The sequence below is a fragment of the Lolium rigidum genome, chromosome 5 (assembly GCF_022539505.1).
Source record: "Lolium rigidum isolate FL_2022 chromosome 5, APGP_CSIRO_Lrig_0.1, whole genome shotgun sequence".
Lineage (NCBI taxonomy): Eukaryota > Viridiplantae > Streptophyta > Magnoliopsida > Poales > Poaceae > Lolium > Lolium rigidum.
The window spans coordinates 52182689-52201068 of record NC_061512.1 but is presented as its reverse complement, the minus strand read 5'-3'; the positions used below and the strand labels follow the sequence as shown (position 1 = coordinate 52201068).

Genomic DNA, 18380 nt, shown 5'->3' with positions numbered 1-18380 from the left:
ATGTTGCCAGCCGGACAGGAGAGACCGGACGCCGAACGGCGGCACGATGCACTGCCATGGGGGAAAGGGAATGTCATCCGTTGCCGCCGCCAGTGCAAGGGCGGATTCGGTTACACCAGACGGCTACCCTGATGTACGCTACCATTGCCTGGGATTGATTTGCAGAAGCAGTAGGCCGCTCTCGCGGACTCGCACATCATGAGAGGCCTGCGGCCTTGCGGGAGTCTCTCGGCCCAATTAACGAGATGGCTTGCAGGTCCATCCCCAGAGTAGCGGCCCTGTAATGTTGGCCCAACCTTGATGCGCGGCGCGCGGGTGAAAAAGGCCACGGGATGCACGGAACGGGGAAGTAAGAGCAATCTGGTAACAGGTGGTGCAAGAAAGATCTCCACAAGACGAACATGAGAGCTAGGAGATGAGGCATGTGATGAATATCTTAATCTTGGCGAAGCTCTGTTCGTAGTATACCGCGTGGTTGTACAGGATAATGCTGCCACAACTACAATAAAACCAAAGCGCCATGAATCAGGCAATCGCTCGAAGAAATACCAGGCGACAATGATGTTGCCAGCCGGACAGGAGAGACCGGACGCCGAACGGCGGCACGATGCACTGCCATGGGGGAAAGGGAATGTCATCCGTTGCCGCCGCCAGTGCAAGGGCGGATTCGGTTACACCAGACGGCTACCCTGATGTACGCTACCATTGCCTAGGATTGATTTGCAGAAGCAGCAGCCGCTCCCGCGGACTCGCACATCATGAGAGGCCTGCGGCCTTGCGGGAGTCTCTCGGCCCAATTAACGAGATGGCTTGCAGGTCCATCCCCAGAGTAGCGGCCCTGTAATGTTGGCCCAACCTTGAGGCGCGGCGCGCGGGTGAAAAAGGCCACGGGATGCACGGAATGGGGAAGTAAGAGCAATCTGGTACGTGCGTTTGTGTGATCCGACGGCTGAAAACCTCTAGTTGTTGTGGTGGCTTCTAAATAGTTCCATCTTACTGTTACTTAATTTACACTTCTGAAACTATTTGACAAAGCATATTTGGCTCCAATTCTTCTATGAGCAGAATTGAACATTGGATTATTTCTAAATTTATAGGATAACTTCCACGCCGTGCACTCTCGTCACCGCCATAATGGTAGCAGGGTAGTTCTTCCAAAATATAAAATATTATGTTCACATTATTTGGAATATTTATTGAACCATCTGAATTCTGAAAATATATTTGTTTGATCTATCTTAGTTTTACACAAGAACAACTTCTGATTTCTACATGGTGGTTGCATTGATGTCATGGGAATCAGTGGCATATTATTATTATCTGCTCCTTGATACATTTTGTAATTCTGACTCTTGTTTTAGTATGTGAAAGTTTCAACTAGCTAGAAACAAAATTATTTTTCTATCATTGAACACTTTCCAGTGATTTTTTTTAATTTCAATTACCAGCATGTATGATGTATGATATGGTAATGCTTTATTTTTTCTTCTTGGCCTACAAAATCAACCCATCGCAACACACGGGCTATTTTCCTCGATTATTTTCTAAAATGAAAAAGAAAAGAAACAGCAGCAAAATAAAAACGAAAAACAAGAAACGAAAAAGAAAAACCTAAAATAATAGGGAAAACCGAAGAACCATAGGAAACTGAACCAGAAGCGCCAGAATATTCCCAAAACCGGTGAAAACCAGGACAAAAGGATCCTACTGGGCCGGCCCGGTTACAGAGAGAGAGAGAGAGAGCGATGGAGGGGTATGTGTAGACCCCGTAGCGGAGGTTTCGGGCGTCAAAATAGGGTTCGCCCCAGATCTACCCAAACCCTAGCTGAGTTGCAGCTCGCCTCTCGTGTCCCTCGTTTTCCTTTTCACCGAACCCCAGTACCCTTCCTCAATTGGGGCGCTCGATTCCTGGCTTCGCCCCGCGCCGATCTCACCTGTTGTTTAGACATGAAGACTTGCAAGCAGACCGCATCGATGGTAGCCGCCGCCACGGACGAGGCCCACAGCAAGTAAGAATCCAAACCGAATCTTGTTTCTCTGATGCAAGAGACATTGCTAGTTTTGGTGCGTCGAGCCGTCGATCCATAACCTTGGATTCCTATGCAGGTCGGCAGCGAAGAGCGATGCAATCCAATCGAGGAAGGGGAAGAAGGCCAAGGGCAAGTAAGAATCCAGTCGATTTGTTTGTGTGATGCAACATATATGGAGGTTAATTTTGGTGCGTCAATCGATGACGTTTTCGATGTTCCACGCAGGTTGGCCGTGAAGAGCAATGGAACGGAGAAGCCCAAGACCCATGCCGTTTCCGATGTTACACGCGGGTTCGCGGTGATGAGCGTTGCAGAGGAAATTCCAGAGCTTGAAGTGCTCGCCCTGTACTCCTACCAGTGAGATGAGACCCTCCACGGTTTTTCAGATTGTTGTTCAGTTTTTTGCTTTTCTGGACGGTGCTGATTTATTTGACCATGATTTGGTTGGCTAGGAACGCCTTCTGGATGAACAACTACCCTGGCGTCTATGACAGGCCGTCTGTAGATGCCGTCAGTTCGATTCTTCAATGCCTCCTTACTTCTATGAACATGCATAATGATTTGTTTCCATTGTTTTGTGGATGAACTGATAATTCTTTTCTCGTGGAAAACTTTCAGATTCGTAAGGAAGCCGATAAAAACTGGAAATTCTTTAATGATTCGGTAAGCCAGCGTCTAATCTTCTGTAACTTTTTGCCATGCTGATTTGTTGTTGATACATACATGGTTGGATCTGTGTTGCAGGACAAGGCCCCTTATATAGCAAAGGCACGTGTGAACAGAATAATCATCGCCAGGGTCAACGAGTTCAAGAAGGTTGTGACAAAGATCTAGCAGTTTTACCTATTCTTAGATACTTTACCATGCTAAGCTAAGCATCCTCTGCAGATATAATGCTCTTTCATCACTTATATTATTTCCAATAACAATACACAATCCCATCTACTTTACCTTTCGTTGAAAGCATAATTAAACTTTTTGTATTTGCACATTTAGTTTTCTTTATTGTTGATGAAGCTTCTCCTTGAACTTTTATGGATTTTTTTTCCTTTATAGACACTGAAGTTGACGCGCCTGATGACAAACAAGATGATGAATCTGAAAATGTGAACACGCCAGATCTCTAAGATGTGTTTGAATAGGTGATTTGCATTTTCTTTTTTGCTTTATGTATATCTTTTTGATTTGTTACTCAATTAGCAGGTAATGCATATTCTCTTGGTTTGTTTTTAAGATTTCTGTTGTATGGACTAGCTATTAGATTTATGCATATGGCTATGCGATAGATACCATAGGCTCCTGCTTTCTAAATCTATGAGCCTCTAATATGCATGTTAATACAATACAAAGACAGGCTCGCGTGTCTTGCTTATTTTGAAAGTTGATTATTCACCTCTGATGGAGGCACTGATGATATCATACGTTGCCAAAATAGGAGAACATGATTGTCAGCAATAGAAGTAGAACATGTGCTGACACGTTAACTTAGTTATATTCTTGGTCATTCAGTGCTTCTATTGTTGGTTTTGTCTATTAACAATGATGAAATAGTTTAGGTTTCGATCCGATAACCTTTTTTATAATTCCTGCAATTTGTTAGATACCATAGCTCCTGCTTTGTAGTCTATGAGCCTAATTCCCACTTGAATTGATTTTTAACCTGAAGCTTGGGATCATATGTAGCGAAAAGCATGAGAACATGATTGTCAACAAAAGAAGCTGATCATGTGCCAGCACAAATAAACTTGTCTTGTTCGTTCAGTGTTTCTATTGTTGGTTTTGTCCAGTAATGTTGAAACGATTCAGCTTTGGGTAAATATTTTGTTATAATTTTCACAATTTTTAAGTTCACTTCTACTATTTAAGTCATACAAAAATTGTGGGATATAACTTTGTCAGCTTTTCCATGAATGGGCAGCAGAAGTTTTCATTTATTATTTCCACATTGTTTTAGGTTGGTGGAATACCGTTGAGCAGTGTCTACCTCATGTGAGTATCATGTCATGGTTTATAGGTGGGCATGCTATTGGAATCGCTTTTGTTTTGGCCTTGTAGTTGGCAAGCAAGAAGGAACTTAACTTTGTACTGTGATGATTGATTTTGTTGTGTTTCTGTAGAACAAAACAATGCTCTTTTGCTATCGCATACATCTTGTGTTGATAATATCATCCTTTGAACACCACCACTCATCACTGATCTAGCAGTTTCATTTGCTTTTCACATTTATTTGTTGTTAACTGCCTTGTTATTAGACTGCAGATGAGAAAGGCAAACTCTTTAAAAACCCAACTAAAATTTTGGGATTATAAACTTTTACATGTTCCGTTGTTCCAGTAGAATTATTTATGTGTGAGCACTGTAGTATGGAACGTGATGCCAGTCTCAACGCAACTTTGTTTGCTTGCAGAAACGTCTTCGTAGGCTGCTCAATTACTAGCTGCAACCAACTCCACAACCTAATTCTGTCTGGGCCGGCACTTGGAGGGTTCGGATGCTCTAGTATTCAATATGTGTGCTCCTGGCTATAAATGTTGAACTCTTTCTGCATACTCTGATGTTTGCTTGGTAATGTTGAACGGCCGTTAAGTCATTTAACTTAACTATTAAAAACCATATGATGTCATTGTGAGATTGCAAGTTTTTTTTCTGTTGTTTTGTGTGTTTTTCGCCTCGGTGTGGTAACGAAGTTGCACATGCCTTTGCAACATTGGGAGCTAGAGGTCAGGATTCCTGCTGCCTGTTGCAGAATGATGTCACAAACTCTGAATGCAATGGTGCTTGTGGCCAACGATTCTGTTGGGCCTATGTCCAGCTGATAAAAACCGCAAAGTGATTCTTGCCCTATTCTTAACGAATATTTGGCATGGTGATGTGTGGCATCTGATGGGTTCTTGTCCTGTACATGGCTTTGCCCATCTATCTAGTTTGACTGTTTAACACAGGGTTTGATTCTGTTGAAAGTAGAATCGAGATGTAAACGAGAGACAACAAATGATTGAATCGGCTGTCCTCTTTATTCGTGACGAAGTACATATTTATACAACTGGTAGGGATGCATCTGACGAGACGCGCCCGGTGGTTTAGGCAACGATTGGGAGAGTAACTACATGGCGGTTGAAACACAAGTCCTTCTTTTTTGGGAATTGCTCTGCATTCATATCACGGAAAGATACAGGAAAGATACAAAGTTGTTGACCCTTACAATCACAGAGAAACATGAACACCTAGAACACCCTAAGACTAGTATAACCCATGAAGATCTCCGGAGCCCTGTGTCATCATCCCATAATCTTGAGAGAAGACCCCTGTAGTAGAAAGAACTACAACCAAGCGCAAGCGGGTCATCATCTTCGACCACAGTACAACTGCCACCATGCTGCTTCCTCCTTCCTTGACACCAGCGTCGAGAGGGCATGGACAACAATCCAACACGCCTGCAGCAGCCGTCGCATCTTTGGCTTTGAGTACCGCGAAAAGCATCCCTTCCGGAAGGAAGGGAACTCGAGTCAACCGACCGGTCCAGCACCGCGGTCGGGCCATCCGCTCGGGCAAACCAGGAACTCCCTCCAGCATCAGCGCCGAGGAAGAAGAAAAACAGCAGCAGCAAATCATACCGATAAGGAGGAAGAAGGGTCTTTCTCCCACCAGCAGAACGCTTGACCATCTGGCCGATTTTAGCGTCGACATGTCAGACCGCCTCCTCCCCTCGCCACCAAGGCCGGCCGGAAGAAACTGCAAAACGTGACAGCCGCAAACCACCAGAAGAACACAAACCCTAAAAAGGAAGACAGTGGTGCCATCTCCTTCCTCTCCCTCGCCACCACGGCCGGCCAAGGAGAAGGCAACAACATCAGCACTCCTCCGACTCCAAAACAGACTCCGCAGACTCCAGAACACAAGTCCTTCTTAAGCAGGGATTATCCACTAATAATTATCATTAAGATAATTATTCTCAACGCTCCCCTAATCACTGCTTGACTGCATAAGTATTCAATATCTTTATAAAAAAATCCTTCCAAAACCCTGTGCGAAAAAAGTGAAGAGTGTTGTAGGATATTTTGTTAAAACTCCTTCAATCCCAGTGAAAGAATAAGGAGAAAATGGTGTTGTGAAAGAATAAGTTGAAAATGGTATTGTCTCTTCGTTAACTCGATATGAATAAACCTTGTAAAAAGGGAAAATCTCATATAATTGGTATTGTCTCTTTGTTAACTCGATATGAGATAATAAATCTTGTAAAAAGGGAAAATCTCATAAAGTTTAGAGAACAATGTACGTCGTGTATACCTTTTTAAAAACCCTGTCGTGTACACTTTCTTAAAATCCCTGATGGAGAAAATAGAAATTTTCTTGCGTTGATATTATCTCATTAAAAATCTTGATGAGAACCTGATAGTAAACTTATAAAAGGAAAAGGAGTGTAATATGATGCTTTGAACAACATTGATTTGTGGAATGTTCCTGTTAGACTGTATGGAGCACTGAGATGGAGATGAATTGACGGACGAAGTTTCGCAGGTTAGCATGAAATGATATCTTTGTTACACATGTGTATGTCCCACAATTCTATACTACATAATATTTGTTCCAGGAGAAGATAGATGATAAAAGGGAACGAATTGTTGTCGAGATTATAATGGCAAAATCAAACCTGGTCAAGAAGACGAAGAAGGAAGTGGACGAAAGCACATGCGTGAAAAACATTAAGTATCAAATATTATTTCCACTAGTTGTAACGCAAGGATGGGTGTTTGTGTCTAGAAGGTCACATAGACCTGTTCAATTTTTTTACCTTTTTACTCTTGTTTGATTCTGTATACATTCTATGTTTTCTGTAATGCACATTGTTTGGGGGTGACATTATTTCTGCCACAAGTGAGATTTTTTAGTGATTTTGATTTTTTTGAAGGAGGTAGTTGGTATGCACTTCGTTTTTTTCAGGAAGTTTTTTGCATGAAAATAAGAACAGGTAAGAAATTGAACCTTTTGCACGTAGATAATTCAACAAACACAATTACATAGGTAAATGAGATGCAAACGAGTAACACCCCACCCTTGCATAACTACACGTTCGAAACATGACACGACATGACATAGATAAAAGCGGGAAACAAAACAAACACGATAAACCTAAGGGAAACTAAAACATGACCATCTTCAACTAGGCTCGGTAGCTTCACCACCATCGTCAACTTCTCTCATCCTCTTCCTCCTTGTCGAAGTTGTAGGGAAGGGTGTGCATCAGGTTGCGCGTGGGGGAAGTGGCACTCAAAGTTGGTGTAGATGTTGAACGTAGTGAATGCTATGAACTGGCAGCTGCACCAAAAGACTTTGCCGAGGAGCTCGTAGGCGTTGTAGCGGTTGGTGAAGGTGACCGTGAGCAACATGAGGAAGGCGCATGTGTGGTCACCGGCCTCGCCGAGGCAAAACATCACCGGCGAGTCTGATGGGAGGTGGCCAAAGCCGGCAGTGAGGAACGCGCGGACGAGCTCGAACGGTCCCCTCTACCTCGAGATGGCCCACACACAGAGTGAGTTCTCCACAACAACACCCGAGGGTAGCGCCGTTCGGGCATGGTACGAGGCCGACGGAAGACCGGTGCGTTGAAAGGCTTGGTGAGAGTTTGCTTGAAGTGGAGAATATATGGATTGTGTGTCGCGACGAGTGGAGACGGAGAGAGGGGGCATAAATAGGCTATATCGGTTAATTGGGATTTCATAGTGTTTGCGATGAAACGACGGCGTGGGTGCCCTTGTGTATCCGTGTCCGTTTAATGGGTTGCGCTTGTGTATATGTGCCAATGCGGTGTGTCTGAATCAGTCTTGGTTTATTGCTTTGAATCGGCGAGTGTAAATGGTTCTGGTGCAACGTCTGCCTCTTGAGTGCCCGCGTTTGCATGCACATCTGACGTCGTGCGGTGCATGCATGGAAAAGTCTGCGACGGGAGTTAGCCTCAACGGACAAAACCGTGCACCGACGGCCCAACCCAATGGTCTAAACCACCTCTCCTCTCTGAACCAATCACATTGCAGAGTGAGTTTCTCGCGGATCGCTGTTGCTCAGCATATCGCAGCCGTGCACGGGTGTTTCCTTCTAAAAGGCGTCCATCCAACGGACTTGAGCAAACGAGGAGGAGTTTACGGCTTGCGGGGTTTAGGCTGGGGTTTTCGGGCCTGCCTGGCCTCGCTTCGGCCGCCACATTAATGGCGATGCCTCGCCTGCTGAGCGGCTGCCGCCTACCTCTACCAATGAAGTTAATGGCGATGCCACGCGTGCCCAGCAGCTGCCGCCCACCTCGGTTGCCTCCGGCGTATATATAGGGGTGCGCGCTCGGCTGCCTCATCTCGTCCCGCACAAACCCTAGCCGCCGCTCAACCTACACCGTAGCGCCGCCTACCCACAAGCCCGCGAGGGAATCCATGGATGGTTCTGGTGGCCGGTGAGGCGGTCGAGGCCGCAGGCGCGGTCGTCGCGGTTGGGGCCGCCGTTCTGGAGCAGCATCACCCCGCCGCTCGCCGTCGCCTGCGCCGTCATCATCTTTAGAGGAGGCGAGGTGCTTCGAATTCATCCTCCGCATCGACGAGGACCCACTCGGCATCATGCGGCCGCCGAACAAGTTCGCCGAGTTCGTCGACGGTGTCGAGACGGTCGAGTTGCCGCTGTGGGAGGCTAGATGTGGCTTCTGCCGGTGGCCTGTCGAGGTCTTGTTCGATTGTCAGGGCAAGATATACCTACACACCGGGTGGGACAAGTGCGCCTACGCCCGCAACCTTGAGGCCGGCTGCGTGCTCACCTTCCTCTACGAAGGCGACGACGAGATGATCGTCAAGGTGTTTAACAAGACATCCTGTTGAAGGAACTACCACACGGACGAGTCCGGTGAGGACACCGACAGCTAGTGTTGTTCGAGTGTTCTTTCTTTGCCGCGAAGATGGCCACCGGCCAATTGAAACCACTAGTGTAGGTTTCTGGATGTTCTTCCTGCACATCTAAGAACAACCGGGCACTCACATAGCCAACTGACTTTTCCAGTGTGGGTGCTTGTGAGTGTTCTTTCTTAGCAGCGAACACACGAAACATGCGAGGCCAACACAGTTAGGTTTCAACCTTCGAAAAATGGTCCAGAAATTTTTGCTCACACTCTCATATCCATAGTAAGACATTTGAAGAGTTTTAATTTTTTTGAATTTCTTTGAAAATAAACTATTAAATTTCAGTTAAATTCGAGTTGGGGAAAAAATAGAAGAAAAATAGAGACCTTTGCTTGGATGGGCCATGAGTTCCCTCCCCGCTTCCATGCTCCATGCGGTCACATGTTATTGGACTTAGTACAAATCGGCCTATTACATGTCCGGAATGTTAACCAAATTTAGTTTTTAAATTTAAATTTGAATAAATCTACAGCTTATCTGCATTTATGGTTGAAATCAGATAATTCAAAAAATTAACCAACGTATTATGTCTTAAAAAACGTGTGACATATTGTAGAAAAAAATTGGTTGATTTTTTCAAGGTCGTAAAATCGACTAGCTTAGAAAAAGTGGTTCGATGTAACCCAAACAGTTCCGTTTCTAACAATGTGATTTTTTCGACTTCCGACAAATGGTCCAGAAACTTTTGCACATACTATCATATATGTAGTAAGACAAAGTGCGAAGCTTTTTTATTTTTTAAATTTCTATAAAAATAAACTATTAAATTTCAGTTCAATTCGAGTTGCCAAGAAAAAATCAAACAGAAGGAAAAAAACGTTTAAATATAGTATTTATCTGAACAGATTTAATTTTATCTTCTTTGAATGTGCTCCAGAAAACTATCAAGAAGGGTACACTCTAAGGTGGTCGGTTTATAGACTAGTTCCAACTAAGTGCATGGTTATTTCATGTGATAACCCAACGAGACTTAACACGGAATGGTATATCCCAAAGGTAAATAATGTAGACCAAGTTTTTATAAAACCAATGCACATTTAGTCAAGAATATATAGGGAATATTTGATTGTGAATAAAAAAGGGTTTTAGGTTTTTGAAAATGAAACTTGTCACATCCTCTCCAGACCTTCATTTTAGAGTGACTAAGAATGATTTGAACTTAGTTTTTTTCTTTTCATGTTCTACAGTTGTTTACTTTTTAATGATCGCATTCACGCGGAGGTTTTTTTTTTGAAGCAAATGGTTTTTAATGACCGCATTCGCGCGGAGGTTCTTGTTGAAGCAAATGGCCCACTTTATTGATCAAGAACTAAGAGATCGTTTAATACATCATGTAAAACTGTAGGAGTTTGATCACCATCCCAATAAAAAAAACTATGGTCACTAGTAGAAAATCTCTCATGCGTACCGGTTCCAGAGGGGCATTCGTACCGGTTTTGCAACCGGTACAAATTATTCGGCACTAAAGCCCCCCCCCTTTCGTACCGGTTGCTTACGAACCGGTATAAAAGGGGCCTCCACGTGGGCCACCGGAGAGCTCGGGGCTAAGGATCTTTGGTACCGGTTGGTAATACGAACCGGTACCAAAGGTTCCCCCGCGGCGAGGGAATTTGCCCGAATCTCGCCGCGGCGGAGAATTGAAGTTTTAGGGTTTTTGGAGGGGTTTAGGGATATCGGTTTGTTTCATATCGCGTCGATGCACCGGAAACGCGTTTGGGTTTATTGAAGTACATGAAGATCAATATGATGCATAGCAAGTTGGTGCATATAATATAACACACATGTAATTGCATAAGATCGCAAATTAAGAAGCACTATGCATGAAGATCGATCTTCATGCATAGTAGTGGTACTCTCCGAGCCGTACTCTATATATTACATGTAGCATAGTGGTACTCTTCGAGTCAACTATATATGTAACATGTACATCTTCATTCATAGTGGAACTCTGCGAATGGTGGTATGACGTCCTGAAGGAAGAATCCCGCCAATTCCTCGGCTATTGCTATGAAGCGGTCATCGATTGAGAGCTTGTTCCGCTTTGTTGCCAACTATAAAAGAATAAGATACAAATGAGTACATGAGATATGTGTGTGTGTATATATATATTCAAACCACAATGAAACAACTATTACTGAAACTCAGCACAACTTATGATAAGAAAACAAATTTGTGAATATTGTTTTCGTACCTCTTTATTTCTTGCATTATTAATTCTCTCGCTGACAATTCTGTGGATGTACTCGCAAACGTAGAATCCACAGAGATCAGTCCCTTGTGGTTGTTGCGGGCATTTCTTTACAAGAATATAAGTCAATCAAACAATAGTCAAGTATGATAATTAAAGTTGTGTGGACCTAGGTAGTACTACTTACTTTCGCCTTCCATCGCAGCCTCTGTGGCCATTCATGGGACGTATCTTCCTTGATGAAAGTTGCCCATACGCTGCCCGACAAAAGAAAATGCATAAAAGAGTTATCAATTAGTTCATAGCAGGAAATTAACGAAACAAACCGATAACAATTAAAATTACCTTTTGAGCATTAAATAACAAGACAAGTATAGTTCCGGTTCTTTGCTTAGTGAGTCAAAGACTTCAACTTCTCCAGTTTGCATATTGATGACGAGAAGAATAAAGTGAAACCTACGCACGTTTAAATATGTAGTGTCATATATATAAGGCATTAGTTAAAATTTTGACATACGGTGAGCAAAATATAATGTGTTATAAGACGAGTAAGACTCACTCGGAAGTTGTAAGGCCAAATTATTAGGTTTTTGTCACGTTGTCGCTTCAAAAACCTTAGCAAAGTCTCCGGTGTATCCTTGTTATAGACGGGATCTTCTATGGTTTTAACATGCATTGTGTGCGGATCAATGAACCCAATGTTCGTGATTTCATCCCTTTTGCATTCGAGTATCTTCGATCTGCATAATATAGCGCACAAAGGATTATAATCTGCGGACAATGAACGAGCTGAGCTAAAGACTTCTCAAATTAAATAAATCACTTACGGACAATAGGAACCGATGATAGATTTGTCGAGGGCCCGGAGATTGTATAACTGGAAAAGCTCGTTGAAGTCAACGTTCACACGGTATTCCCGGAAGTAGTGCTCTTCCCTAACTCGCACCATGATAGTCTCGATCCCTTCCTTTGAGGCATTAAGGTACCACGAATGCAAGCTACGCATACGTGTTGGTAGCTTCCTGAGATTCTCGACCAAATCTTTCCCTTGAACAAATTGATATGCTTGTTCAGCCAAGGCGTAATCGGTTGTGTCTTGTCGAGAACTTTGAACGGCCTTCCCGTCAAACACCTTGAGAGGCTCGACCGATTGAACGGGTTGTTGTCCGAGCTGGTAGACTTGGTGTATCCCTTTTATCTCCCCGATACCCGATTTAACGGGTTTTGTCGCCTCGATCATCTTGTCATACGACCTTTCAATAGAACGCCTATAGTCGGATGGCGGCGATGGTACGGGGTCATATAGATTCTCAACGGTACGCACAACTTTCTCCCGATCTAGTGTCTTCTCGAAAGGTATCTCCGGCACTTTCGGTGCAAAAATTTCTTCACCTCGGCCCGAACGGCCTCCGCGTTTTCCTCCGGAGTTTTTTCCCAAGGTAACTTCTCGGTAGGCGGCAGTTTTTCTCCTTTCTAGCTTTCTTCCTAGGCGGCGTACCGTTCCGCTTAACGGACGCTGTCTTACGCGGAGGATCTCGAGATGGTGGACTCACGCTGGGGTCCCTCTCGGGTAGGTGTGGACTTGGCTGCTCACCGGGACTGCCACCAGGAGGAGTCGATGGCATTTGTCTGCTCATGTGTAGGAGTCGGTGGCCTTTGCAAAAGGACGACGTACTTCTTCGGCCATAGGGCGAAACCGTGCTTGACATCGGCCGGTGTCCTCTCATCTTCACCTCTAGGAATATCAAGCTCCACTTTTTCAAAACCCGAAACAACTTCATCCACCCCGACACGAACACAACCAGGTGGAATGGGCATATGATGGTGCATTGCTCCATCTTCACTTGGGTACACATAGCCGACCGCCACCTTAACTGACGCGGTCCTGATTAACATATGTAGCTCGCAATCTGTCTTCTCCGTGACATAATCCACGGGGTAGCTTCCTCCACATCCGTCAAGATGCGAGGAACCGACACTCGCTTCTTCGGCGAGATGGGGCAGCATCGGCTTGTGGATCCTGTAGAAACAGCGGCTGATCGGGTGCCCTCTGATTTCTCTCAAGAGCCTCCACCCTAGATAACAACTCCGTTACAATGTCGGCGTCCTTCTTCTTCTTTCGCGAACGGCTTCTATAAGTGTCGGCGCTGTCCGGCCACGCTTCCTTCATGGTGAGACCTGGGCGAGCTCGTACCCGTCCAACATGTTCGGGGTTCCCCGGAGCGAGTGTCGGCTCGTCATTCTCTCGATCGGGAATGTACTCTCCCTTTCGACCTTGTCAATTGCATCTACAAGCTTCGGTACAATTGCCTCAATTTTTCCTTCCATTTTCCCTTCGCAATGATCAACCCTGTCTTTGGGTCCAACCCTGCCCCATGAGCGAACAGCCATAACTTGGACCGTTCGGGCCGGTCCCATGTACGTAGAGTGATTCCATGATCCATCGGTTTATTCTCAAACGCTGTCCACTTCGGAATGGCACTCTTGTAGCCACCGACCCCAAATGATGCGGAAGTTTCTTCTTTGCAGCATTTTCGGTATTTTTCTTCGATCGGGACACAAAAGTAGACGATTGCTTATACTCCTTAAATGCGGCCCGGTGATCTTTTATCTTCACTAGATTATCATCGAATACTTGGATCTTCATTCTTATATTTGTCCCATAAATTTTTCTTGTAGGTACGGAATTGTATGGCCATCTTCTTCCATGTCCATTCCTTGACTTTATTCTTCGGCCTTCCGTCATGTCTTCCGGTAGGCTGAACTTTGTCATGAGCGTGTCCCAAAGAAATTTTTTCATCGCGTCGTTGACATAACTAGCACCACTCTCCGGGTTCTTCGGCTTATGCCACTCTTGAATGCTGATCGGTACATGGTCCCTAACAATAACTCCGGATTGACTTGTAAATTTGCGGCAAAACTCCTTGGGCTCCACTTGGTTCACCATTAGCCTTGAATGCCGTGAGGGCTAACCTGCCCTCGCACTTTAGCACCCGCGTCGGGCCTCGTTTTGTTCTAACGGACTTGCTCGATGATCCGGAAGGCTAAAAGAAAAAATTATTCGTTAATAAGTGCAATACAAATAAATGAATGCATCTAGGGATGAACACAGACTAATTGATACATAGATATACACCTCGCCGGAGTTTGTGATGGACACTTCATTGTCTTTTCTAACTTGTTCGGACTCAAGTCCCTCGCCAAAATCATTCAGAAAGTCGGGGTACTCGTTGTCATCTCCATCGTCGGGTTCCGGACCACGGGCACTCTCATAGATCAATCGCTGCACCGCTTCTTCCCCCTCCTCATCTCGGACGAAGGTGCCGTCCTCCATACCTCAATGTCACTGCAAAATTAAGAAAGCAAAATTAACAGATTGCTAGATGGATAACAATTGAAATGAAGAAAGCAAAAAAACCCTAACGGACCGCCACGACCACGAACACGGTGTTCCCCCTCCTCCTCTCGCTCTTCTCTCTATGTCGCGGCGGCACCGCCACGGACTCGGCACCGCTACGGACCCTAACCCTAACACTCGGCGCTCCTCCTCTCGCTCTTCTCTCTATGTCGCGGCGGCACCGCCACGGACTCGGCACCGCTACGGACCCTAACCCTAACACCGGCAGTGTGCCCTCCGGTAATTAACCCACCGAGGCGACGACGACAATGAAGGAGCCGGTGCAGCACCGAGGCGATGACGACAATGAAGGAGCCGTCGTTCCGCAAGAGCGCGTCGTCCACGCTGGTGAGCTAAGTGCCCGCGCGTTGCGGCGGATATCTCGTAATCACTTTACCTTTGAACATAAACTCGATATTCTCCCCTCAAAGGAATACACATATAAATAGTATGATAGATTTATTTTTTTAGCACAATTGCAAAATAAGTTGACTTACTACATATATTATATACGGCTAGCTACACTGTATTGATCCGGCTGACAAATCGATCGCCGGCCATGGCGCGGGCGGAGCGCGAGCGCATGAGCGTGGTAATGTTCCCGTGGGCTGGCGCACGGCCACATCAACCCGTAACTCGAGCTAGCCGGGCGCCTCACCGCCGTCACCTCCCACCTCGACGTCGTCGTCCACCTCGTCTCCACGCCGGCCAACCTCGCGCCCCTCGCTTGCCACCAGACGGACAGGATCAACCTCGTCTCGCTCCACCTCCCCTCGAGCTCGCTCCCGGACCTCCCGCCCGCGCTGCACACCACCAAGCGCCTCCCGGCCCGCCTCATGCCGGCCCTCAAGCGCGCCTGCGACCTCGCTGCACCCCGCTTCGGCGCGCTGCTCGACGGCCTCCGCCCGCGCCCGGACGTCCTCCTCTACGACTTCTTCGCCCACTGCCTCCAGAACGCGCGCGGGGTGCCGGCCGTGCACTTCAGCACGTGCAGCGCCGCCGCCACGGCCTTCTTCGCCCACTGCCTCCAGAACGAGCGCGTCCCCCGCGCGTTCCCGTTCGAGGCCATCAGCCTCGGCGGCCCCGACCAGGACGCCAAGTACACCGCGCTGCTCGCCATCCGCTGCGACGGCGGCACCGCCCTCGTGCCCGACCCACTTGCGGGTGGAGCTCGTCGTCGAACACCTTGCGGGCAGTGGGCACGGCGGTAGCTAGGGAGGGAAAGAAGGAGGAGAGGGCCGGGGAGGTTACCTGCGGGCGGCGGCGGCTGCGTCGGCGGTGGTGGCTGCGTCGGCGGCGGCGGCTGCGTTGGCGGCGGCGTGGGTGCGTCGGCGGCGTGGGTGCGTCGGCGGCGTCGGCGTCTCTGCTTCGTCGCGCGGCTAAGGGAGAGAATGAGGGGATTTGGGGATTTTCGGTCGCCGGCTAAGTCTAAAACAGGGGGATCGACCTTTGGTACCGGTTGGTGCCACCAACCGTACGAAAGACCTTTCGTACCGGTTGGTGCTACCAACCGGTACCAAATGTATTTTTTTTGTTTTCCTTTTTCTTTTCTTGTTTTCTTTTCTTTTCTTGTTTCTTTTTTTCTTTTACTTGTTTTCTTCTTTCTTTCTGTTTCTTTTTCCTTTTATTTTGTGTTTCTTTTCTTTTCTTCTCATTTTCTATTTCTTTTCATTTTCTATTTCTTTTCTTTTCATTTTCTATTTCTTTTCATTTTCTATTTCTTTTCTTTTCATTTTCGTTCCCCTTTCTTTTGTGTTTCTTTTCTTTTATATTTCTTTTCTATTTATTTTGTTTTATGTTTCTTCTTTCTTTTCTTTTATGTTTTTTTCTTTTCTTTTGTGTTTCTTTTCTTTTCTTTTTATTTTCTGTTTCTTTTCTTCTCTATTTCTTTTCTATTTCTTTTTCTATTTCCGTTTGTTTTCTTTTCTATTTGTTTTCTATATCCTTTTTTATATTTCTTTTCTATATATTTTCTAATTCTTTTCTATATATTATCTATTTCTATTCTTTACTCTTGCCACGACGCCGTCCGCGCGGAAACTTTCCCGCCACGTACGACGGAAAAAGGCGGGAAAGAAAGGGCGGGAATAAAATTTTATTACGATTGAACTCGAATTAAAATACATAGCTTAACCGAAAATTAAAGATACATGGCCAAATTCTACTGTTGGAGTCATTCAGTCATACTCGTGCCTAGCCCTGTAGTAGTCGCCACTGTAGTCGTCGTAGTCGCCGTCATCATCGTCGCTGGCATCGGGGTCGCGGTACTCTCCGGTCGGCGGGTGAGCACGCGTGGGCTGGGACTGAGGGTAGCGCAGGCGGGGGCCACGGTAGGCCATGACGCCCTGGAGAGTTCGGCCGCGCCACCACAGCCGACGGCCGGCCTCGTTGAAGTTCGAAGGAGGCGGACCGCCCTCCTCATGCACGGAAAGCGCCCTCTCACGCCGATTGATGAAGAAGCTTTCCCAAGTTGGGCTGTAGTCGGGATGCCACCGGGGATTCCTCCGCTGCTCCGGCGTGAGCTCGAAGTAGTAGTGGTTCGTGATGGCCATCTCGCGCGCCACACCTAGAGGGACTCGGAGGGACCGGTACGCCTCCGACGCTTAGCAACCAGCCGGTCGGGACGCGGTAGCCCGGCGGGCAGGGGGTAGTTCGAGGCGCAAAGCGCCTCCGCCTCCCGGGGGTTAGAGATGCGATGGAAGCCATGGGAGAGAATGAATAGGTTTGCGAGATATGAGTCTAGATGTGATATGTAAATGGTGGCCAAGCCTACATATATATAGTGAAAAAATGGCGGGAAGACAAAGGCGGGAACCGGTGAAAAGCGTGGGAAGAAAATAGGCGGGAAGACGAGAGGCAAACCTTTAGTACCGGTTGGTGGGTGCAACCGGTACTAAAGCTGTCGACGGGATAAGGACGCCCTGCTCGATGAGATAAAGTATGTAGCGCACGACGCCTGTCGGTGGGATAAGGACGCGTGGGTAACCTTTAGTACCGGTTGGTGGGTGCAACCGGTACTAAAGCTGTCGGCGAGATAAGGACGCCCTGCTCGATGAGATAAAGTATGTAGCGCACGACGCCTCGTCGGTGGGATAAGGACGCGTGGGTAACCTTTAGTACCGGTTGGTGGGTGCAACCGGTACTAAAGCTGTCGACGAGGATAAGGACGCCCTGCTCGATGAGATAAAGTATGTAGCGCACGACGCCCTGTCGGTGGGATAAGGACGCATGGGTAACCTTTAGTACCGGTTGGTGGGTGCAACCGGTACTAAAGCTGTCGGCAGGATAAGGACGCCCTGCTCGATGAGATAAAGTATGTAGCACACGACGCTCTGTCGGTGGGATAAGGACGCGTGGGTAACCTTTAGTACCGGTTGGGAAATCTCCCGTGGCGGAACTTGTCGAAGATGCCCTTGGTGCACACGCCATATGGCATCTTCGGAAGTTCCGCCTCGGAATTTTTTTCCTGCAAGCCCGTGGAAGACTCCATCTCCTCTAACAATGTTGCGGAAAGGGTTGGGAAATCTCCCGTGGCGGAACTTCTCGAATATGCCCTTGGTGCACATGCCCTATATATGGCATATTCGGAAGTTCCGCCCTGCAAGCCCGTGACTTAACTAGTAAAACAAGCCAACCATCTCCATTGTTAATATCTTACATACAGTAACATCATTACACAAAAGTGATTTCCATATTGAGATACACAAGTTATGATCCCTATATGTAGCTAGCTAGTCTTCTGAGTTTTCTTCGCTCGTTTCCCTTTCTTCTTACTGCGACGCAACCATGGACAATCTTCATTGTTTAAGATGATGCTTGGGTCAATTTTTACC

The 18380-nt window shown here is 46.5% G+C and overlaps 1 protein-coding gene and 1 pseudogene across 3 annotated transcripts; both read left to right on the top strand.

The window, feature by feature from the left end:
* The first annotated feature begins 1758 nt into the window (after positions 1-1758).
* On the top strand, positions 1759-4659 carry LOC124654875 (DNA-binding protein MNB1B-like). Of its 3 annotated transcripts, none has more exons than XR_006988501.1 (9): positions 1759-2009; positions 2107-2163; positions 2256-2387; positions 2483-2540; positions 2649-2693; positions 2775-2846; positions 3087-3172; positions 3985-4019; positions 4438-4659. XR_006988501.1 is itself a non-coding variant. In XM_047193853.1 (8 exons), exons 1-7 carry the CDS (start codon positions 1948-1950, stop codon positions 3138-3140), a joined length of 480 nt encoding a protein of 159 aa, XP_047049809.1. In that variant the 5' UTR covers positions 1760-1947; the 3' UTR covers positions 3141-3172; positions 4438-4659. The 3 variants fall into 3 exon arrangements, 1 of the variants encoding a protein (XP_047049809.1); XR_006988500.1 differs by having other exon boundaries at positions 3985-4044; XM_047193853.1 differs by lacking the exon at positions 3985-4019 and having other exon boundaries at positions 1760-2009.
* A 10447-nt stretch (positions 4660-15106) lies between these two features.
* Positions 15107-15758, top strand: LOC124655963 (annotated as a pseudogene).
* Positions 15759-18380: the final 2622 nt, after the last annotated feature.

What these genes read in the sequence shown, in the direction of transcription:
- LOC124654875 (XM_047193853.1), top strand. Translation starts at nt 1,948, where the DNA reads ATGAAGACTTGCAAGCAGACCGCATCGATGGTAGCCGCCGCCACGGAC. An exon ending in ACAGGCCGTCTGTAGATGCC is followed by an intron (nt 2,541 to 2,648) that starts GTCAGTTCGATT and finishes GAAAACTTTCAG; the next exon opens with ATTCGTAAGGAAGCCGATAA. An exon ending in GGAAATTCTTTAATGATTCG is followed by an intron (nt 2,694 to 2,774) that starts GTAAGCCAGCGT and finishes TCTGTGTTGCAG; the next exon opens with GACAAGGCCCCTTATATAGC.